This window comes from Bombus vancouverensis, chromosome 12 (genome assembly GCF_051014615.1).
Source record: "Bombus vancouverensis nearcticus chromosome 12, iyBomVanc1_principal, whole genome shotgun sequence".
Taxonomy (NCBI): domain Eukaryota; kingdom Metazoa; phylum Arthropoda; class Insecta; order Hymenoptera; family Apidae; genus Bombus; species Bombus vancouverensis.
The window spans coordinates 3,110,335-3,135,512 of record NC_134922.1 but is presented as its reverse complement, the minus strand read 5'-3'; the positions used below and the strand labels follow the sequence as shown (position 1 = coordinate 3,135,512).

The following is a 25,178-nucleotide window of genomic DNA, read 5'->3' as shown; positions in this document are numbered from 1 at the left end:
TCCCTGATCCTTTATGATTTTAAAATTATTATTTATATGTGAATTCTTTCGTATTCAAGCGTTCAAGATTAATTAATTTAATTGACGAATAACATTTTTCCGATATCACGCGACGTCCTACCTTTACTAAGTTTTTAATTGCATGCAACATCCCGTACTTTTTCCCAGGAAAGGGTATCGGTCTTCACTCGATGACCGTGCTTTCTAAATGGGTAATAAATTTATTGCGTTCAATAACTACGTGCAGAAACAACGAATAAATCACGCGCCTGTCTGCTAATTACATTGTATATATACCGTTTCAAGGCAGACGCTCTCGTACTGTTATATTTTTGACCGTAGATGGAAGAACAAGTAGGCTGGGAGATTCATTAATTTATAATACGTGATGGACAGCGATTGAGTAAGTCAATTCGCTTTAAATATTTCAATGTGCAACCCGTTTCATTAAGATTCTTCAGATACGTTGCTATTCTGATAATTAAATTACTCTCGATTCTTGTTGAACAATGAAATATACGCGCAATAAAAGTTCGATAGTAATATATGAAAATATCTTTTGATAAATAGAATTGCATGAAGGACTCTGAAATTATTATTTCCTACATTTACCTGCATTTTATAAAAATTTCATTTGACTTCGTGCGAATAATACCTGGTAAATACAAGAGATCTTAAATTAAATTTATTATTTGACATAGCTGCCTGAACTTTATTAAAATTTTGATGTTTGATTTTATGTGAGTGCTCAGAGAAATGCTTGCCCTTCAAATGTCGTAAATAAATATCATTTTTGAACATCATAACAAGCATTAGTCATTGCGATTTTAAAGTCAGTAACAAAGTAGCGAATTCAGGGCTCTTTAGCTTGCAACAAATAGAATGAATCGATCACACAATGAAACAGAATTGGTAACTAGATCCGGCGTAATTCAATATTTTAATTTTAGGAAACACCTGCCCCGAGAGCAAAGGATCGCTGGAGACAAAAGAGATAAAATGGCCCTTCTTCCTATGTTTTGCATTTCACTAGTGAAAAGATGTTGAAGTATATAAATAAATACGAATCTATCCAACTTTCCAAAGTCCATCTATCCAAAAGTCCAAACGACTTTTATCCAATAACCTGCATAATTTCACGGGACTTTCAACTGCGATAAATTCAACAGACTACCACGCTAAGTCGAAAACTTTGATTGTCTCTGTATACTACATTAAAATCTATAACTTCATTCGTGTTTAAAATATTCATCTTTTACTTTTCACCATGATCTTTTTACGCGATTTGATTAATATTATCAGCAAAATTTCCATATTACAGGTTTTAAGTAATCGATGCTAACAAATTCTTTTGCGTAACACTTTTCTGCTTCAAGATTTTAATGGCAGGGCTAAACGTTGTTCGAAACATTAATCGGAACCCGTTTAACGATAACGATTGTTGGTTACAGCGCGGACGAAGGCTTCGACGGCACTTATCCGACGAACGTCGTCGTGAAGAACAATGGGACCTGCTTATACGTACCGCCCGGCATATTCAAAAGCACTTGCAAGATAGACATTACGTGGTTCCCCTTTGATGATCAGCGTTGCGAGATGAAATTCGGCTCCTGGACGTACGACGGTTTTCAGGTAGGGGATACCGCACCATAGGAAATGGGTCAGCACGTATCCGTTTCTTTTTAATCTTCCGCTTGCGTTTTTATAGTCAAGGTACTTAGCTAAGACATGCCAAACTTCTTAAGAGGGAAAAGAAATTTCTCTAAGTACATAACGATATTTTACGATTCGACGCGACACGTGGTACATAAAACGTTAGGAAATTCTTTTTTTGTTTTTGTTGTTGTCTAGTGTTTTCTATGCATGTGTTTTTAAGAAAAAATATCAGGGAATATTACTTTAGGAGAAGGTAGTTGCAACTGAATATTGCCTTATTATTTGAAGATGTTGGAAAATAATAGCTTGGAAATATACAACAGATTCTGTTCCCATAACGAGAATCAAAAAATAAGAAAGATAAAAAAAATTAAATTTCTCAATTGTGTGTACTTTTGCTGGCAAATATTAAATGCTCTAGTAAGATTTTGCATCTGTCGACGAGGTTCAACTGTTGATTGGGAACGATTTTATGTACCTAAATTTATCGCTTCAGAAGTCTGACAACCAGAATGTCCCAATTTCGATATCCTTGATTATTATTTCTAGAATACTTTAGAGCAAAAAGCTTACCGTAAAAACTTGTCCGTAGTATCGTTTTCGTCCTCGTCCTGTAAAGTTATTCTTATTGCAAACAGAATTTGTGGCAGGACTATGTATAATATGAGATGAATAGGATTTAAAGAATCGAAATGTACTTTTTGGACGAGACTCCATTTAATCCTATAAGCCGTTAATGTCGTTAAAGTGTCCGTGCAGTGTCGTCTTTTTAGCAATCTGATGTAAATGCAGCGATGCTTCCGGAAAACATTATTCCAAGGGGATTCCTGAAAATTCGTGAATTGTGAAAGGTGCATTTCGGGTAACAATAAATGCGACAGCGTAGCGTGCGGAGAATTCTCAGTAATGCACTTTCTCACTAGCTGTTTCAATTGGTTAATACAATGTCTGGATAGACTGCTCCAAAATTTCTTCAACGTGGTGCTTTTGTTTAAATCGCTAGAAAAAGGGAAACGTAAAATTGCGCGACAAAATGGACAATTTTGACGTGTTTGTTAAAATATGTTACTGCGTATCTCGTAATATAAATATAATATATAAATATTTGTTTTTTCACAGTTTTTGTCTAACTTCGAAAATTCTCCAAACATATACTAATACTACCTTTTGTATAAAGTAAACACAATGAGTTTATAGATTTTCGTGAATCCAACCGAATTATGAACACGCGGAATAATAATTTTTTTTCTAAAATGTTGAGGTTGACTGAAAGAAGAACGAGTGGATGAATTCGTAATAGAACAATATATTGAAATAAGTATAGATATAAGTACAGGTATAGTGTATACTGATCCAAATCCTCACTCTTTCAGTGTTACAATACAGTAGAAGAACGTATGATAGGGAGCACGTTAATATATTTATAGCAAAGGACATTATCAAAAAGTTAAGTTAAGGCTCTAGCTGAAGGCTACAAGAAACAGCAATAGAAATCTACTTATAGCTCTTTTGTTTCTATACCTTGTAATCCAAAACAAAATTTATATTCAAGGGCACAATACTTCCCCTTATTTTGAATTTTTTTAACTAAATTCTATTCTCTTTGTAACAGCGGTCTCCAGGTCACGGATATACGAAAGAAAAAGGTGTAGAGTTTTTCTTGAAGCAATTACTTCAACATAAAATGAGTAGGGGATAATATGGGATAAAATGTTTGCAATTCTTGTAGTTGTATAATACGTTGAAAACGTGCGACCTATCTTTATTTGTCGTCTGTAATCATTCTGAATAATTAAAATTGAGACTGTGAATTACACGGTACGATGGAATTCGAGAATGCTCGAAGGTTCATTAAGGAGGACAATAAGCAGAACGAAGTAGCAAAGGTAGGAGGGGTAGGAAGGAAAGTGAAATATATGTATAACGCTTTCCTAGATTATATTCGATTTCATCGGTCTCGTTTTATGCAACTTTCCCTTTTGCTATGCCTGACATCGAATATACAAGTATATCCATTAGATGCATAACAATGAAATTACCTTCGAACATAAAAGATAAGCTGCAGGTTGCATGATGTTAAAGAGGGCTAGTCACAGGAAAAATTTGCGAGATGGTTAAATATTGAATGTTAATAATTAATGCGAGTTAACAGAGCAGAATATCGAGAAAATCGATTTTGTTTTCATCGTAAGCTCTTAAATTGTATTTTGTACGATGAAAACAATTGCGCACTGCAGTCATAATAACTTTTTTCTAATCGATGACAATAAATTTTCAACAGTTGGACCTGCAACTGCAAGACGAGAGCGGAGGTGACATCAGCAGTTTCATCACTAACGGCGAGTGGGATCTGTTAGGTGAGTTTTTACAACCCTTATCGGGGTTCGTTTCCTCGCACGGGCGAGCAGTTTGCTCACCGTGAAAGCAGTTCTTGGACGATTAGCAATTCTAAAATCCTCGGCAAGTTCTAGGACACAAAGGAGCCCGTGATCAATCGTTTTCATAGGTCTAGACCAGCTGCATCTTACTACCGGGGAGCTTTATCTAATCCAGATTTTCATCAGAGTTACATGTGGCTGTAACGTCTTCGAGAGTTCCAGGGTGAAAATTAATTCCAAAGTCCGTGTTCTCGCTGAAATCTAATTATTTCAATCATAACTAACTTGAATGAATCTCGATCAAAGATGGTGCACACTTCCTCCAAGTTACTCTTAAGATACTTCTCGGATTCTTTATCAAATTTTCGATGCATTTAACAGATTAATAATCGCATTTGATGGTCAGCTATTCTTTTACAGTATTATTGATTTATTTATATATTTATTTATTTACGTGATAAACTCTTTGATATAACAGATTAACACAAGGGACAGGAAAAAATGAAGAAAAGAAGTTGAAAGGAGCAGAAGGTGCATATGTACAAAAAAAAAAAAAAAAGAAAAAGAATGAGAATAAACACGTAAGAAGCAACGAGACAAAGGCAGAGTATAAAGGTACAAAGAAAAATTACAACACAATATCATTATTAAAAACACCCAACTATCAAAATTAAAAGAAATATGTATTTCATATGAACGGAAAAGTTAAAAATAGAATGTAAGATGTTTGTGATTCTCCTAACAATTTCAGCATTGCTTGTATCTAGAGAGAATGCACGTGTTTACAAGATGCAAATTATAAAATAAAAGTATCACGTTTTGCGGCCACGTAGGTTTTATTTCTGGGACGTATACGCGCAAAGTGCCGGTACATACGCGACATGCATAGAGAGCTTATGAAGCAGGCAAAAATGTATCTTAAGTGATTTCAGCCGGAACAAACTGTGGCTATAACGGAAGAAACACTTGAAAATGAAGTCGCGGTCTTTCTTCCGCTATGTTGCTCGAGATAGTTCAAGTGCATAGTGTACGTCGCGTAAAATAGTTGAGTCATTGCTATCGAGCCTAGTAGCCTTTTATTTCCATGAGCTTTTTCCTTCCTAGGTGAATCCGTCGTCTCTGAACACTTGCCACTTTTACGCTCGTTGCACTATCATCGTTGCGTTGCCCTGGTTGTCTGGCGAGTTGTACAGTTTCTAGAAAATAAAAACTTCAACGAGAATTGAAGAAAACTTAATATTTTTAACGTTACGTTTTTTTCCTTTTTTATAAATGAGTAACACAGAGTCATACAATTAAAGAATATTTTGTACATTTTACGAAACATTCATTCACAGAATAGTTATTGAGTACATTTAAAAGTGACAGTTATATCGCGTTGAACATCGAGTTGTATTGTATTGTACTCAACACTGTATGATTACAGATTATTTTTTTATTTTTTATAAATAAGCGTGCATAAGCATAAACCTGTTTCGATTGTAACAGAGATAATCTACGATTCTATTCTTTCTTTTCTTGTTACAGGAGTACCTGGTAAAAGAAACGAAATTTATTACAATTGCTGCCCAGAACCGTATATAGATATAACGTTCGTGGTTATCATCAGAAGGCGGACTCTTTACTATTTCTTCAACCTCATCGTGCCGTGTGTCCTGATTGCCAGCATGGCCGTTCTGGGATTCACCTTGCCACCCGATTCGGGCGAGAAACTTTCTCTAGGCAAGTTAGATTACCGCTTCTGCATATCAGAAGATTAAACGGTATCTATCGTTGTCTGTGCTATCGTTAAGATTACAGTAGGAAGCTGGTAAATGGTTCAAGAATTTTTATTTCTTTTCTGATCATTCTACATTGAACGTCGATTGGCATGGCCCGACGTTAAAGCATTATAATTATGTCGCCAAACATGGTTAGTAAAACTCTGACCAGTTATTCAGCATTAGTGCGCGACCACGCCAACGCGTTCACGAAGTCATTGCATTATTTCGTTATGAGTTCTACTCGAGATTCCGGTGATTACTCTCTCCCGGCAAGTTCAAATCGCTAGCTAGCATAATTGCAATTCCTTGCAGGCTTCGAAACACACTATAACAGCTCACGTGATTAGATTCAGTCGAGTTCTCGTAACGTATCGAATTGTATGGGAAATTACCGTCGCGTCGATGTCGATCGCAGACATTCATACGCCAGTGAAATACTGGAATTTATTGATCGCCTTCTGTAGTTTTGCGTTTCATATGCGCGGAACGATCCTTTTAAAAATGATAAACATATTTACGTTTCAACGTTCCCCGTGAAAGTAACTAACGTCTTAGAAAGTTGAAAATTCAGTTTGTAGATACCAATTAACAAGCAAAATTCTAATTTCCAGTTACTTGACCCTAACGTAAATTAGTTATACGATAGGGATTGTATATAGTTGAAACATTAAACTCGCTCCTTAACTTCATACTATAATTGGTAAAGTTTAAAATAAAATTCGTCTTGAGCATACTCTATCGCTCAGGAACGGTAACTCGATTCTGCCTTTAGTCTTTTTATTATCTATCTACAAAAATTCAAATATTTATCCAAGAAATTAAAGACTTAAAAGATGGATACGACAAAAAGAGCCAAACAAATTCATTATTCAATTTATTAAGCGTCTAATACTTCAACGATGATAGAATGCAACAGATAATAACTGACCAAGCTGCGGGAGTTTGAAACACATAGTCCGTGTAGTTTAAGATAGGAAAGATCAGGACTACCTGCTTCGTAATATTTTTTGACTCCTCGAGCATCAACAGCTGCCTACCTTTCAGCCTGTTGTGGATTAATCTGGTTTGGTTATCGAGTTGCTTTACAGTGATAATTAATTGCTCGAACGAACCTCTTTTGCAGGGGTAACCATTCTCTTATCCCTCACTGTGTTCTTGAATATGGTGGCCGAGACAATGCCAGCGACTTCGGACGCCGTGCCTCTGCTGGGTAAGTCCGTCAATTTTCGACTCCTTTTTTTACTACTTCGTTGTTATCTACTCGGTACCTTTAAAATCGTTCCCGTGGTGGAGATAATATCAGGTTTTTCCTTCTTTTCTCTTTTCTTTTTTTTTTTTCTTTTTTGAACGATTCGTCCAGGGGGCAATGGAGCGTTTCATAAATATAAAGGCACAAGTTGGCTGATCTTTTATTTATAGTTCACCTAAGACTTCAAATATTGGAACATGCCTAGAGTGAGACGGATAACGTTTCTAAAAACAGAATTCGGAAGATTCTATGGCACCTCGGTGTTTTTGGAGATGATCCAGGGAATTTTATCGCTATTTAACGTTCATGTGTACGTTCCGCATATTGAAAGATGGATTAGTGCATACTCGGTTTCGTAGTTTCATTGGAAATTTGGGTCGAAGCCCATGCTGGAATTATATAATACAACGAAATCATCTTATTTTTTTTGGAAAACGTATTTTCTCTTACACAATATCACATTCTTTTTCATCATTAAATAATTTATAGCGCAGCATCGATAACCGAATATGTTTCAATGGATCGGATCATTGCGCGATAAATGTATGAAACTGTATTTAAGTTTAAACTAAAAAGTTTCGAAGATTGAGAGATCAAACGTTTTGTTTTCATAAATGAATGTAAAGATATTTAACATGGATCTCATCGAATAACTTTGTTGTTCGAAAATCCATTTGTACTCTTAAATATAATATTTAAATCCGAAATACAAGCTTGATAGAATATCGGGAATTAACAGGTATATTTTGATAATGAGATCAAAATTTATTTTCAGAAACCATTTTTCCATATTTCATCTCTGCTTGCAGTTTGATATATTCCCTCGGAAAAAATCCAATATTGTGATCGGGAAAAAGCGAATCGTATTTTCTGTCGAGATATATTCTTATGACATACTCCAAAACGCAGAGAATATTCTTTAGTGTTTTGTAAATCTGTTCGCATAAGATCTATCGTACTCGAGGTTTATACAAAGATCTTGGATCATGTTACACATACATCTGTTCGTAATGTCTTTATCGTAATACGAGTGAGGCTTGTTGTGCACAGTCCTTTATCCTCGACTGACGATTCCCTATTGCAGTCAGAACTATTCTACTGACAGTGGTAGTATCTTGACAGTAGTAACAGATCGTACAGGTTAGACGCGAAGCTGGGACAACAAACGTCCATTGACACCTTGATCGGGGATAGCTGAAGGGAGGATTTTGAAATTGTGGTTGATATTTCGATGGAGACTGATGGAATTATAATCAATTCACAATTTCGATATGTTGTTTATAGTGATATGCGGTTTCTGAGTTGGTCAGTAGAACGATCGGTTTTAATTTGGCGGTTTATCACGTTGGTTATACTTTCTTGAAACATTTAATATTTTCACAGGAACATACTTCAACTGTATCATGTTTATGGTGGCCAGCAGTGTAGTCAGCACCATTCTTATTTTAAATTATCATCACCGGAACTCTGACACTCATGAAATGTCTGAATGGGTAAGCAAGTTTTTCATCAGATTAATTAGGATTATAAAGAAACTCTTATTCAACTTTTGAAGATTATAACATCATATTAAGAATATTTCGGGAAACTTAAGTGTTGTTGTGTATGTACAAAGAGTAAATACTTCTGATTTCACCGCACATATGACTTCAATTAACCTGAGTTCATGTGCTTCCAAATACGCTTTAGGTTTACTTCAGTTATTAACTGGATTTACTTTTTCGAGTAACACTAAGTTTCCACCTTACACGAGTTTTATTGTCTATTATACCCTGTGGGTTATAAGAATCGCATGAATGGTATTTTCTATTAATTTTCTAATTTGTTAAATATTATTTCATGTATCAAAGCCAATATCTAATTTTAGAATTGAAGCAACATGGAAGTTTAAAAATTCGGTAATAATGTTGAAAGCATACAAGAATAATAGCCAATTATTTCGTATTCTGTATTTCATCGATCATAATTTTATCATTATATTATTTATATTTCAATCTTTCAGGTGAGAGTGGTATTCCTTTATTGGCTGCCATGTGTACTTCGTATGTCACGACCTAGTGATAAAGAAGAGAGGGAGGCACAAAAGTCTCAGAAACCGTCTCCTGTCACCGGTAATTTAGTGACACGAAAAAGCATCGACATAAGTACTCACAACATTTACTATTATCCATATAAATGTTTTTCTATGTCATATAAACACCGATCTCAGTCACACACTACTAAATTGTGCACAAAGCACTTCGAACCCGACTTATTTTAGGTTATGTATATAAACATATTTGAAGATATACAAGTACTATCAAGAAAGTAAAACGTTGCCAGAATCCATTTCTTCTTTCTTTTACATTTTTTTCTCTCCTTTAGTAGCTATGTTGTACATATACTACCTTACTACTTTTTTAGAGTAGTTCTAAGTTGTTTCTTTTCTTTGATTTTCTGTTCTTATAAAATCGAAAGAATTCTTAAAGACGACTATTATTCCTCTTCAAAAACTGATTCCCAACGATGTACATACGCTATACCATTGCCATTCCAAGGATATCCTTGGTAAATTATTTATTTGTTTTCCATGTACGTATGAATTCGAAAAAATTCTCAGACTTTATTTAAAATAAAATAGTATTTATCGATCGACTCTTGTCTCCCCTTTGTATCCTACCCCCATTTTATGTCTCATTATGGACCGAATGCGATAAAAACTCTAATCAACTATTGCTTTCACTTACTATAACTATTTCTCAAAACAGGTGCTGGTAAGAGTCACGGTGACCTGGAGCTTCGTCAGAGGAGCAGCAAATCCCTCCTAGCGAATGTCCTGGATCTCGAGGACAATGCTCTGGCGTCCCATAATAATCTCCTGAATAACGTGTACAGTACCCCTGGCCCTCACCATCACACGATGGGCCATGGGCATAGTCACATTCACACGACGCCCCATCATCATCATAGCCACGCTGCAACACCGCATCATCAACACTCAACGCCACTGGCACACTCCTCTTATCCGGGGGCGATTCAGATCGGTCACACGCCGCATCATCATCCACATCCGCCAGATACGCCAGGTCCCCAGGTCGAAACAATACTTCAAAACGCGTGTTTCTGTGCCCGAAACGAGCTCATTATGATCCTCAAAGAAATTAAGGTATGTTTCTCACAAAGTCGTCGTTGTGAGTTAACGGAAACTGTTTCCATCATTCGTATTTTCTCACGTTGAATTACCTTAACCGTATGTTTTTCTTTAAAAAAATACTGAATCTATTTGTTCCATTTATATTTCATATTTTTGTTTCTTAATTTTGATAAAAAATTTTTAGGCTGAGTACAGTATTTATTCCAAGAACAATTTCTTTTCTCAAGTTATTTACGTTTAAAAGTAGAGTAAAGTCTCTCTTATAGAGCGTATACATTCTTAGTTACTTCAACGTTTACAAACTTGAGCTCCTACTTTATTTTCAATAGAAAGAAGTGTCGGCCATTAATAATAATGAGGATGACAATTAGCGAGTTCTTGTGAAATATGCGCGATGATGCTTCGGCTAATTACCAAGTGTACACTCATTTTAATTTACCCGTAAGTGGAGAAACTTTCGTGTAAACTCGCATGTAGTATAATACCGAAACATGTACCAACGAGGTTCGCTGACGAACGTGAAACCATTCTCTGTTCTATGACTGTTTGTGCAGGATTATTAAAGCCTGTCTGTTTCTCGAGTTTCAGAACTGACACGGCAAAGTCAAACACTCGAAATCTATCGGTGTTCATAATTATAAACCGAATATTTGATAGAAACTTCAAGATCAGTCCTGGTTCCATGATAGAGACAATTTTAGACAATTGCGTGGTCATTGTGTATTCTGACCAGTTCCGGGAATTCTATTGTACATTTCCTTCCTGGAGTTAGAAAGAGATTAAATGACATTTCTCAAGAAAATGGCCATTGTCGACACTTGACAGAAGTATTTGGCTCAAAAAATCTTTGATGCAATTAATTGTTTAACTTGGTAATTATTATACACGCAATTGTGGGGATTATCGTATAATAATCATGGGATTTTCAATTTTTCATGGGGCTGATTATACGCTGAGTAAATAAATTGGTCCCAGAAGAGGATAGTAGGAGGGTTTCGAAGTCACAGAGCGATCACAGTTCAAGAGGGAGTCTATCTGTTAAAGGATAAATTAGGACTTCCAGTGCTTATTATCGTGATTTATATTAATGCATTCGACAGAGCAGCAAATGCGCTCGACGTAATTTCAAACGTACACATGGGATTCTCAATTATATATTAATATTTCAAGGGACGCGCGCGCGAATGTAAAGAGCGAAAGATACGACTTTAGGGGTTGACGCACTGGTAACTTACTTTCGTTTTAGATCACGGCTTCGTCTCTTAAAATATTCATACATAAACATCTTCTATTTAGCAAGCGATGATGTTACACGCAAATTCGTTTTTATATAATTCATTATCAGTTTCGTATTTATTAATTTACTGTCTACAAAGATACACATGTTGGGCACTGACCGATTAAAATTTTTAGACTGATTTAACGAGTACCATTAAAACTAATTATTGAAAATCTAGATTGATTTAATAAGTGGAACTAGTCATTAATCTGTTTAATCAAAAATATTAATCGGCCACACTGACCCATAACCTGTCTAAGGATCGCAAAGCATTCCATTGCAACGACAAATATCCCATTTCCTCTAACACAACCGCTTTCATGAAAACCGTACTTCCTGAAAACGAGCGTCATACATCATACACGGCTTCCTGTTCCAGATAATCACGGATCAGCTGAAGAACGAGGAGTTGAACACCAAGGTGACGAATGACTGGAAGTTCGCGGCGATGGTGATCGACAGAATGTGCCTAATCATTTTTACTCTGTTCACCATCATCGCAACCATCACCGTCCTACTGTCGGCGCCGCACATCATCGTCACGTGATTTAGAAAAGTACAGATAGCCGACTACACGTTGGCGGTCGACGAGGATCGTGCGTTGCGCATCGGTGCGGACGGCGAGGGACGCGAACATGACGATGACGACGACGACGATGACGACGATGACGACGACGACGATGACGACGACAATGACGACGACGACAATGACGATGATGACTACCACAATCTGGTCCATGCTAGGATTACGCGAACAACGTTTACAACGATGTTTCTCCTACGCTTGGTTGTCCAGCTGATTGGAAGTCGAGCCTGAGAGTCATGTGTTACGCCCCGCTTCGGGTGATCCGCACTGTTCATAGGAAGAAAATGATACGAGGACACTAGGCTCTCTGTATTATTTAAGATATATAAATATATATATATATACGTAAAAAGAGATACGTATATGTATACATATATATATCTTTATGTAGTTTCATTCGAAGAGGACGCCTTAGCGAGACACGTTGAAAATGCGCCTACATAGGCGCGTTAAAGGAACACTGACACGCGCGCGCGCGCTCACACCTACATGCACACACGATCGCATACAAACATGCCGGCCACGCCGAGGTATGTGCATCTCTGGCATTTGTTGTGCCGCGATAGGGATGGAACGCGAACGATCGCGAGCCTCGAGTTCCGTTCGGTTCGAGCTGACGCAATTTTTTGCGGAAAATTGGATATATGCAACATGCTGACGCTGAACTGACTAGTGAAACGAAAGTAGTTATATCTTCCTCATATTTTTTCTTCGTTGCATAATTTCTATCAAAATCATCCAATTTCAGGTTTGTTAAACGAATATATTTAAGTTTTCGAATATTAGAAATTGTAATTCTCTTATTAATCGCAGTGTTAATTTTAATCCGATATCTGATAGCTGGGAAATATTACGTTTTATTCGTTTTCATGGATATTACTTTTCCTTGCATTCTTGCGATAGTGAGAATAGAGAAAAATATCTTCGTTATTGTTGTTCTTATTATTAAGTTATCTTAAAGTGTCGCTTTTGAGTACGACAACTTGCTATCTATTTAACCACGTTGTGAAAAGTATTTTATTCTTTGAAAACTATTTCGCTGAAGTGACGTGACGAATAGTTTGACTAAAATTTTAACGAAAACATTCGGTTTTGAAACACGCTTCAGTAATCGTTGCACGGGATGCAAATAAATCTGCGTACACGCGTGTGAAACACGAACACGCATACACGTACACGCACATATACACGCGTACACACGTAAGAGACAGAACATAGAAACAAAGAGCACCGAGAACCGTCGAAGGGTTTGAATTTGTTAAAGAATAAATCGAGTTGCCCGGTACGGTCCACGATTACGAAACGATTTTTCGTTCGATTCTCGTACGACTGTACCAGCCAAAGAATTTCATAAAAAACGAGAGAGAAAAAGAGGGAGAGAGAGGAAAGAGAGATATACAAACAAAAGAGAGAGAAGCTGAAGAAGGGTACACCGCTCCTTTTATTGTGCTTAAAAGAGAGAAAAAGGTAGAGAGAAATAAAAAAACAGAATAGAAACAGACGAAAGAGAACACACGATTAAGAGCAAAGCGCACACGTTAATATTCTGAAAAACTGAAAAAGCAACAAAAAAAAGCAAAAAAAAGAGAATAATAAGTAAAAATAATAACTACACACAATGAACTGCCAAAATGTTTCAAAACAATGCCAGTGAATTTTATTATCCGTATCACTAGTAAGTAAAATCGACGACAACTTAAATAAAACGGGGGATTTATACTACGATTATAAGATGGCGTGCGATAGCGCGGCGTTTAAAACAAAAGAAAAAAATAAAATACTGTTCTTTGTTAGCTCGTAAGAGAAATCCGGCGTAAGCAAGCGGAAACAGTGAGAGAGAAAGAGCGAGAGAGAGAGAAAGAAAGAAAGAGAGAGAGAGAGAGAGAAAGAAAGAAAGAGAGAGAGAGAGAAAGAGAGAGAGAGAGAAAAAGGGGGGAGAGGGAGAGAGAGAGTGAGGACGCGAGTATATGAATGACTTCAGATGAAATGATGACGATGATGACGATTGTCTTAGCGTAGCATCTTTCTTCATTTTCACACATTTTTTTCCCTTCTATCGGCGGACATCGTTTGTTGTTGTCCCTCTGTACACGCTTGTACAAGCGCACACACGGTACATACTCTCTCTCACACACCACCAATACGTACATAGACACTACGCACTCCGTTGCGTTGAATTTCACACACGTTACACACCCGCTCCACACATGTCTCACACTTACGTTAACACAAGACGGACATGCGTACACAAGCAAAAACTTTTTCAATCTAACGTTCTAGGGAGTCAGGCTTTCGCATCCTCGAGATTCTCGCGTGACTCCCGGCGAACTCGACGTTCGCTATCTAGGTAACGAGGCGTCTACCTATCACAATCGGATCCGAGATTCGCAACGCGATTCCAAAGCAACTCGAAGCTGTTAGTGTATATTTACTTTTTTAAGTCGAGTCGCCTTCGAACGATGCGAATCTCGAAGATCCTCGATGGACGAGCGACCGTGCGGCTTCCTTTCGAATATTTCCGAACGCAGTCCGGTTCTGGGTACTTTCCCCTCATTCTTCGAACCAGCAACCGACTCGATTCTATGCTATCTGACTGTTCGCGAAACTGAATATCAAGATCTCGAGAAGATTCTTGAATAATCTCTTGCTATTCGACCGCACGCTACTCGCCCTAAATGGCCAAACCATTTGCAGTTCGTCTGTGAAAGTACCCACGTCGGATTATCCGTCAACGGGCGCACAGCAGTTCCGATTGACTTTTGCTGTCTGTCGCTGCAAAATGGGACCTCTTTCCTACAAAAGTATATTGCGAGAACTTATGAGAGATCGATAGTTATGAAACGAATTGAAAAATTGTTATTCAATGCGTATCGAAATTTACGAATAAACAAGAAAAAATTGTTTTCAAGAACGATTAGTTTCGCTGCATTGGTATTCGCATTAATTAGGAATTGCATTGTGCTGAATGATATTTTTTATCGAACGTCGCGCTTCGTTTAGTTTCATAGTGAATATTTGTTTCGACGACAAGGCAACAAAACACTTCGTCAGGCTTGACGTATTTTCGGAATCGAAGCTACCGTAGTAGTTAAGTTGTAACGTGTACTACACGCGATCGTCGTTCGTCTGGTAGTGTCTCGTCGAATTTTCTGTCGACCACGAGTCTAGAAGCAGGAAACATTTTAGTCAATATATAAGAATGCTCAGTATTTAATACGATATTCCATTTACTATTTTGACTCGTGACCAGACTCGAGATTCGAGACTCGTAGATGCTCGAACGAATCGACGTCGCCGGGAAATAGCATTTCCTTTTCGAGCTGTAAGAGTCACCGTGTTTTTCGAGCAACGTTAGATTTCATGCTGTACATACTTCGTTAATTTCGATAACTCGACGGTTTTGTTTCATTTCGACTCGTTTCAGGATCAGCTTACATTGGAACAACGTGGTGCCATAGTTTTGTTATATGTGTAACAAACTCTTATTTATTACAGTTTAATAAAACCTCGTCACAGTTTGTTTTATATAATAACAATTTGAATATTTCGTGTTTCGTGCAATCCATTTTAAATATTTAAGAACAATTCTCTTAAATGTATTAAGTAATGAATGTTTATAAGTTAGTTTTATTATTTCCTGAAATTATACAAATCGACGTTGTTCCAATGTGATAAAAATTCAATTAGCGCATTATCTACATTTAACTAACCCGCGCATATACCTAAATTTCCACGACTTCGGGTGGTCATCTCGATTAAAAACATTGCATACGAGAAGCATATCTTTAGACGCAGGAAATTAATCCTAACATTCCTCAGTGTTTAATACGAGCACGAAGCACGTTACCGAACCAAAACTTAGCTCCCTTAGAGCCGAATAATTTATTCCTCTCGCAAAAGAATAAAATTGAAAGACGAACGCTCAAAAATGCAAAAAATAGAATTTAAAAAACAAAAATAAGCAAACGCAATCTTGTAGACTGTGTTAAATAAACAGAAACTGGAGAAATACTCGACAACTTAGACGAAGAAGCTTGTCAACGCAAGTAGAAGAAAAGAAACATCGGAATCTCGTTAACGGATAGTCTCGCAGGCGGATTTTGTTAAACATATACTAAACCAAAACAAGAAAAAAAACGAAAAAAAACTATAGCACGTTTTGGCCATTGGCATTGACGCGACAACCAATCACGTTATCTTTTAAATACTATTATAATGGTTACAAAATAATAATTAAAAAAAAGTTGTTAACAATGTTAAAGGAACGATTTAAAATGAAAAAAAATAATAGTACGTAGAGGATATAAACTATAATCGATAATGCCTCGATTGGTGGAATAACCATTCTCGATCTTTAAATCAGCTAACTAATTAAACTTATGAATTAAATTTAAAGCACTTAATGGTTCGCGCCGGAAGGTTTTGTTAGAATACAGTACTAAGTAGGGAAGACAAAAAAAAATATTTAAAAAAAATTACGGTTATCTCAAGTGAATGTCATTAGGGAAGCAAAAGAATCGCGGAAAAGATGTTAACGAAGATAGTTCGGCATGCCACAGTGTCGAGTCGAGTAAAAAATGAAACGAAATAAAAAAAAAGAGAAAAAAGGAAACGTAATAACATTAATACGATGAATTATGCGTTTAAATGTCACGGTTTCAACGACTTCGTTTCGCGATGGAATCTTTTTTGAACGTGTTTCCTTCTTCCCAGCGACAGCTGCAAAATCAAGGATAGCCAATCGCGAAACGAAACGACTTTCTGTGGTGGTTAGTTCTTGGTTCTTTTCCGCAAACACGTTTGCTGTAGTTCAAGTTGGTGGAAAGAGTCGCATGGCGACGATTTATTGTTAAAACGCGACCGATTCGAGCCCTTCGTTAGCCAATTTGAATTTTCAAGTAACTTTCAAGAAATCCGTGCAATGAATGTAACATTATTGATTTTTGGATTATTTGATTCGCAAGATGTAAGAGCTTCCAGAAGTAGATAACATTAAACTATGCTTCGAAATATGACAAGCTTATTCCTCTAGCTTCTGTTACGCTACTTAAAAGTATCATGAAGTACGCGAATATGCAATAAACAAAATCAGAGTTACCATACTATAGTTATATAATTACAGCAGATAACGATGTCTATCGAATTTTTTATTAACGGGACAATTTCCATGGTGTAATGTGATTGAAGCTGCTATTGACAAACTGTGAAGGAAGGAAGAGCATTATACGTTCTACAATTATAATTATAATTCGTTTTACGAGAGTTAATATCGGTTTATGCGTGGATGTACATCGTTTACAGCCTACTGTAAAGTGTCCCATAAAAACCGGTTACAAATGAAGCAATTAGATGCACGATATGTGTTCGATAAATTAATGAAATTGGTCTGCGAACGGCTCAGATTCGTTGCATGTCGCGACGGCGGCGTTGAACGACGCTCCCATTTTAATTGTATTTAAACGCGTTAACGTTAAGCGAACAAACACTGATTGTTAACGGAGAATTAACATCCAGCCTATTGATATTACTTATTATTGATTAGTTCTTACGCGAGCGTAAAAAAATAATCATAATAATAAAACTATTCGGGAATATAATCGTACAACGCACACGCCGAATTTTTCGCGTGCTACGAAATCTCAGTTGGATTATTCAACGGGTGACTTGTTGTTGCAAGAGAAGGGAGAAAATAATGCATAGAATTGCAGTGAAAGAAAGAGACACAATGTAGCCCGTATTTAAAAGAAGAAGTTCCAACGTTCTAGCAAAGAGAAATAAAATAAGATAAAAAGTAAAGGCGATAAGCTGTTCGATAATTAAGAAATTATATACTCGTTCTGTGAAAAAATTTACTTGTTCTCACATATCGAAGCCAAGTTGGAATTCGAAACAAGTTGCTCACTGAACAAAAAAATGATTTAAAGATATAAATGTTAAACAAGGAAGATAAAAGGCGAGGATGAAGAATAACGAAGAAAAGTATAAACTAAATTCGTTGCTCACGAATGCTCATTTATTGTTTTTATCCAGTGCGGTTCCAGTGTTTACGAGATGTCGTAAGCTGGCCGCTTAGTGAGAATAATTAATGTTCGAGTGTACTACTTTCAACTATCACGCTCAACGTTCAAGCATTTAAGCTGTTCACGAGATTCAGGGTCTTAGAGATTAATTAGACAAAACGGTAGAAAAATTGTCGAGACGTTCGTAAAAACTAAAACAAAAGAAATGGAAACACTAATTCGTAAATTACAAGAAGAGGATGAAACAGTAGTAGAAATAAATAAACGCGTGGACACCGGGAAAAGGGAGTGTTCTCTTTCACGTTTCGGGAATCTTTTCGTTTGATCGTTTTGTTTCGAGGGAAATAAACGTTACACGTTGTATTTACGTACTACGTAACATGTATCGATGAGAAAAGCATAGAGTATCAATATTAATCTATAATTGAACTAATCGAATCGACGAGCGAAGAAAATAAACGATAAAAATAGGAAAGAGAAAAATGATATTTAAATTCAAGCGGACTGTGACGACCCGTTCGTTCTTTTTCTCTTTTTGTAACAATCGTATCGATAATTACGCTAATACGACAGGGTGATTTTAATTGCACGTGCTGCAAAAATATTTCCACCTTCTTGAACTCTGTGAAAGAAAACGAGACGCGAGAGCTTCTTTTCGAAAGATAAGAATATATCACGCAGCAAACGTCGCACAACAGTGAGACGAAAGTGCGCTTTCTTGTGTGTGATCGAACGATATCACGGCTATAAAACAGAGGCTCGTCGTGCTTTTTGAAAAGTCGCTTTCAAAGCGAAATAGAGTCCGATCTAAAGGCTCGATCATCGTTTGAATTTCTGACGAGCATTTCTCCGTTCGAAGCAATATTTTCTTTTATCTTTGCTTAGCAGCTCGATTACGGGTAACGGTTGTAAGTTTTGTTTGAGCGAAACTTCTGAATTAGAACAAAATTTTTCTTCCAGGTTATTCTCGATCCCCTTTACAAGAAAATTTCTCTTTGCCGAGTTTTTCGATAGAAATTATTCCTCAAAAGTTTTCTCGTAGAGCGAGACGTCAGCTTTTTCATGGTGCGATCGAATTTTTCTTTCAAGAAAAGTTAATAAGCATACCTTGGACGATTTACACGGAATAGAATATTTGGCAGAATTGTATTATATTTGAAACGTGATTTTTAAAACAGTGATGCCGTTGAACGTCTAAAAGTAGCAGCCTACTATCGGGACATAATAAGATTTTTGTTTAAAAACGAATCGAGGAGAAAAGACGGAAAAGTAAGCGGAAATAAGGGAGGGAAAGGATTAAAAGAGGGAAACGGACGAAACGAAGAAGCGAAATTTACAGAGAAATAACGCAACTTGCGCCTTTGATAAAAAAAACAAGAATACATATATGTATTAAACTCAGCTTGTCACACGCGGGGTTATCATTATAAACTATTAATCTTATAATAATTAAAATTAATAATAACGATAAAATCACGAAGGAAGAGAGAAACAATGATAATATTAATAATAACGTTAGTGCTAATGATATTAATACTGATAACAATAATAATTATAATAAATAAATAATAGCGTAACGGTAACATGTTAATTATTAATTCTCCGCCTGTGCGAAATGTTGAAAATTTTTCTTTCTACGACGTTATTAATCTATGACTAAGGCAACTTCTATGAAGAATCGTTTCTAATAACGAATAAAGAAAAAAAAGGGAAATATTATATGGTTAATAAGAAATTTAAAGAAAATAAAAAAATGCATTGTAAAGGTTGGTACGCTATTAGGATCGTAGTAGCGCATATGTACAGGGTGATACGATTAAAATGTATTTGGACATCGATATGGCGTACGATTTTTCGAGTGTTCTATTCGAGTAAATGTGAATGATACTGTTAAAAAAGAAAGAAAGAAATATCTCGAAACAGGAACGAGATCGAGAATGTAGAATCGATTATGAAATGGTTAAATTTAGAAGGGGGCTAATGTGTCGATGAAACTCTTAATCATACGCGATTTTGTACTGGCTATTCAAATAACAAATAACAAAGTATACGGATGATTAAATTTTAGATAAAATCCTGTGCAGTTTCGAGATGAAATTTTATTTTTCAATATAGTTCCATCGAATTATTCTGGATGATGCGAAATTTGAATTTCATGTAAAAGGAGTCGATTTATAGATTAGTTTGAGATTAAAGAGGGCTCGCGAGAGCTCAGCCTCGTGAAAGCTTCCTGTAAGAGTCAAATACATTCCTCCGTCAACGTTGCCTTAACTCGAAAAGTATCCTCGAAAGATTAAGCCATTGTCTGAAAGAAATGCTCTCTGCTGAACAATGGTTCGATTACCTTTAACGCTCGAAACGTCAGACATCGAACGCAAGATCGTCGACAAGTAGCCCCTTTCGATCGTCCTACGACGTAGAATCCATCATGGAAAATAAAAAAAGAGAAAAAAAAACAAACAAAGAAATAAAGGAAATAAAAATTGGAAGAAAGCAAGATTCATCGACCATGTCAGGTCCTCGAAACTTTCTCCTACACTTTGTAGTCTTTTACTCGACTCGTAATTCAATCCAAGCATTTTAAGGAACTTATTAAGGTAATCGGTTAGAAATAAAACAAATAAGATTGCTCACCGAGACACCGTGTCGTTTAAGTGTCACAAAGACAATCCCCTCGGAACTTAAAAGCGAACGACGAAAATTGTTGAGACGTTTGTTGAGAAAAACGAACATTTTTCTTCTCTCCTGATGTATGATATACTACCTCTATTAACACTACGCGAGATATCGATAACTGTTTCTAGGTGAAATTAAATCGATCTTAATCGTTGCGAACGGTATAATACCGATTTATATAGCCAAGATAAAAAGAGAAAAAAATAAAAAACGACTGTAGCCTGACGTAATTTTAACGTGTAAGGTCTATTATACTTATAGCACGTCAAAGTCTTCCGCAGTTAGTCTCCAAACAAGTAGTTACAAGACACATGGGAAAATGAAGACGCAAAAGCACACCAGACGAATTTCTTTTCCATATTCTTTCCCCTCCTTTCTCTATTTTCTTCTTTTTTCTACTATTGACGTTCACCCGTCGTTCCTCGTCTTAAAAAGCTCTGGTGATATATGTATATTTACTGAACGAACGCTTCTCTGATTAACTGTTCGAAGAAACGCAAATCCCCTTGAACGATTATACGGAGTCCAGGGTTTTATTGATCGGCTGATTGATATTTAATTAAGGGAACTTAGTAGGGAACGTTTCTCTCACGGAAAAGTAGCGATCGCGTCGCGTTCCTTGTCTTCAAGCACGAAACTGTGAAAGTACTGTGATCGATGGAGAATCAAAATTGTATTTGTCAAGTTTAAGAGATACTCGCGTTCGTCGTGTGATTCGTTTTTGTAGTGGATACTGAGAATAAGGAAAAATAAAAAGTTGAACACGAGAAAGAAACGTGAAAGGAAGAAGAAGACGAAGAATCAGACTTTATCGAGCCGTTAACGAGGCACGAACGAAGCGCGAGAATTTTTCTTGTAACATAACTTGTGAAATGCGCTTTATTATTGTAGATCTCGAAACGCTGGAAGGTAGGTAGAAACGCTTAGAAATTACGAGCGCTCAAGCAAAGTTGGAGAAAACGTCACGGAATGTTTCAGCGAAGAGAAGTGTGTATATTACGCTTTGTAATTAGTAAACAAATTTTTTCCGACGTTTATCGCGCGTTGCACGAAAACACTCGAAAGATCGACGACCCTTTGTCCCATTTTACTAGATCGCTCTTTATATGCATAAAGTATACAGCAGGTCAGCCGAAATGAAGTGTAAACGAAGAACAAGGTTGACGTAATTCGCATAGAAGACGTAATAATTATGAAAACGAGGAGAGAAAATGTATAGTATAGTCTGCGGTTTTCTCATTTCTAGGACAAACGTTGTATTCAACTTGGAATGTAATTAAGCGAAGTATTTATCGAAAGAAGTTTTTTTGTTTCTAGGAAGAGAACGTTTCGTTACGTTGCATTAAAATACAAAAACTATTCTTTACAATTTACTGTAACTTACAAGCAACTTTTCATACATACTTGTACTTTCTTCTGTAAATATAAAGTCCCGTTATTTCTAAACTTGTGTACCATTGCAATTCTCTTTCTGATTCTATTTATTCTAACAAAATCAATGCTTACGTTATTGGTCAAATCAAGTTGTTTACTCTACACCTGCTTTTTTTGACAAAAACGAGTTATATTAATTTAATGACAGGTTGATTTCTGTTACAAATATTCTGTAAGCTTAAGACAAACGCGTAATGAGCAATAAACTGAGCAATAAATACAGTACGGATATAACTTGAAGAAAATACACAAAACAGATACTGTTTTTACTAAAGTTCTGATCAATCAATAGCAAAACGGTCGATACATTTCAAACTCGAAAATTATTTTAGATTTGGAGCAAAACTTATACTATCAAACGAATAAATTTTTGTTGTCAAAACTTACTAAAAGTTCCCCACCTCGCCATTTCGGCTGAACTTCGTGTATACGTATGAATGTATATATATATATATATATATATATATATATATATATATATATATGTAACGCATATACGTACGTATATTCTCTTTAGATACGTATTATGAAGAGATTGAATTAAAACTACGGCGAAAGGTAGGAATAAAATCGGCGGAAAAAGGCGCGGAGGTAAAAGCTAGAAAAATTGAAATTGTTGCTCGCGAGTCAGTCCCCATTGTTACACTCATTGTCAGCGAAACGATAATCTGTGCCGATTTTTCACGGACCTTCTCACGCTCGACGTCGTTTGAGGAAGAAAACATTAAGGACGTTCATCGTCCCGCTGCTTTCTTCTCTACTTTCTGCTCGATTTCTTCTTCCTTCGATGATATGAACCGTGAACGAGGTCGAGACGTGATATTCTCAACGCGCATAAGATATGTGTTATTCCGCACGTATTTTAAACACGAAGAAACATCGAAGAATCATCGCACAACCCGTGGCCATATCCTCTTGCTAAATGAAATCGATTAACTTCGTGCTTTACCACTTAACACTTATTCACACGTGAAATAGTAGACGATAAAAGTCTGACGTGAGCTTGAAGAATTTTTACTTTCAAAGATGTAATTAGAAAACTGACTAAGAACTTACCATTAGACTTGAAATTCGTATAGAATTCATCATGTCCAAGACGAAGTAATTGTTAAAACATTTAAAAGGCGAAACAGTTTTCTTTCACGTTCAACTATTTTACATGGATTCGTAAAATGAATTAGCATAAATATTCACTGTCTATATATAAGGCAACAAGTTAATCGACCTCCATCGAAGCAACGTGATCACAGAAGAGGTGAAAAGATCGACGACGATTATATTGCTGATGGGGTGTGAAATGCGTGGAGTGGCGGAGTTTCTTTTCTCGCGATTCACTGCCGCGGACTTCCTTCATGGCAGTGTATATTATTCAGAATTAGGATAAACGATTAGCGCGGACACGCAATGTTCAAGTGCCAAATTTTTAGCTATCTTTAGCACGTAATTTATCGCGCCTGTCGAACCCAGCAGACGCTTAATTAGCGCGCGCGCAAGAGAGAGAGAGAGAAAGAATGTGTGTGTGTGTGTGAGAGAGAGAGAGAGAGAGAGAGAATCGAGAGTATTTCACGAAAGAGAGAAATTATTCGCATTGGCGACTGAAGTCGGAGGGATTTGTATAGAATAGATCGAGACTGTTTAAGAGATTCGTTGTAAAACGATTAAGGGATTTAGCGATGGAGTTTCGATATGACGCATCCTTTTGTACGCGAGTCGTGTAATTATGTAATGTGCTACGAATGATTCGAAGGATTTTTGAGTAACTGATGTTGAAATAGACCTGTTATTTTTTTCTATTTTTGTAAAAGGGTAAAAATATTGAATTCATTTGTGATTTTTATTCGATTCAGTTCTGATAATAATGTCTATCGAAAGAAGAAATGTTATGGATACAAAGATATTATTGACGTTATTATCGAGTCGAAAAATTGTCGTGCTATTTCTTAATTTGAGGAAAGTTCAATGATTGCTCGAATATCCTTTCGAACGGTCTTAACGTTACCATCGAATTTATGTACCTTCCTGAATTATTTCGTTAGAAATTTGACTTGCAAGATAAATGCTCAAAACGTTCACGAATATGTATCATTGTTAGGAAAAAAATCAATAATCAACATATTTTTACTGCGTTCAAGAGTTCGACTAAAATTTTTGCAATCTGTCGTGATTTTCCGTGTGCGAGGAGTCGCCGAGCGGTATTCTCGATGTAACGGACGGAGAAAGAAGGAAATTAAAAATAATAATATATAAAAGGAAATAAATAAACCTAAAGAAAACGCGTCACAGCCAACTGAATTTAAAATGAATTTTTACAAAGAGGCGTTTGTAGTACGGCCGTAAGAAGCAACGTGGACGACAAAGGGTTAAAAGTCAACTTTCGAATTAATTCTCGAATAGGTAACTCTCGTTCCCTTCATTTCGAAAAACAACAATAGGCAACTCAAAAAAATTCTCACACTCTCTCACTACGAAACGATTCACCGTTTGTAAAATCTCCTCTGTTTTCCTTCTTTAAGCGATCAGTAGTCGATAACCGAGTCGAAGGAACGGAAAGAAGAAATAAAAAAAAATCACAAAAAAGCCACAAGCCGATAAGGTTCATGCTTGAAGACAAATACTAGGAAACGAAAGAAAAGGAGGAAAAAAGCGAGAAAAAAGGAAGATATAAAAAACAAGGATGAACAAGTTCTAAAGCCAAAAAAGAAAAAGGGAAAAATACAAAAAAAAAAGGAAAGGAAGAATTAAACGTGTACTATTAAAAAATATAATCTCTACGTACATTTAAAAGGATACTTGAATGCTAAACGCCAAATATTCGTAATACACACAGAAGGGAACTAAATAAAAGCTAAACTAAATCAATCAATAATCGAGTAACTGAATATTAAACGCTAGCCTGTAATCAATAGAGACTGTAGTAATATTACTTCGAACAGTAAATTATAGGGGTGATTCAAAAGATAGTTTACTAGAAGTTAGGCTCGGATTTTTATCGAGATCATTTTCT

The 25,178-nt window shown here is 36.3% G+C and overlaps 1 protein-coding gene across 1 annotated transcript in view; it reads left to right on the top strand.

Annotated features, from left to right (window-relative positions):
* nAChRa7 (nicotinic acetylcholine receptor alpha7 subunit) overlaps positions 1-24,047 on the top strand; it is a 176,469-nt gene extending 152,422 nt beyond the window's left edge. Inside the window, exons 5-12 of the mRNA XM_033348481.2 lie at positions 1,452-1,632; positions 3,938-4,013; positions 5,562-5,756; positions 6,921-7,007; positions 8,430-8,539; positions 9,049-9,157; positions 9,794-10,191; positions 11,838-24,047. Coding sequence (XP_033204372.1) covers positions 1,452-1,632; positions 3,938-4,013; positions 5,562-5,756; positions 6,921-7,007; positions 8,430-8,539; positions 9,049-9,157; positions 9,794-10,191; positions 11,838-12,005 — 1,324 coding nt within the window. The 3' untranslated portion in view covers positions 12,006-24,047. The remainder of the gene's footprint in view (positions 1-1,451; positions 1,633-3,937; positions 4,014-5,561; positions 5,757-6,920; positions 7,008-8,429; positions 8,540-9,048; positions 9,158-9,793; positions 10,192-11,837) is intronic.
* The last annotated feature ends 1,131 nt before the right edge of the window (positions 24,048-25,178 follow it).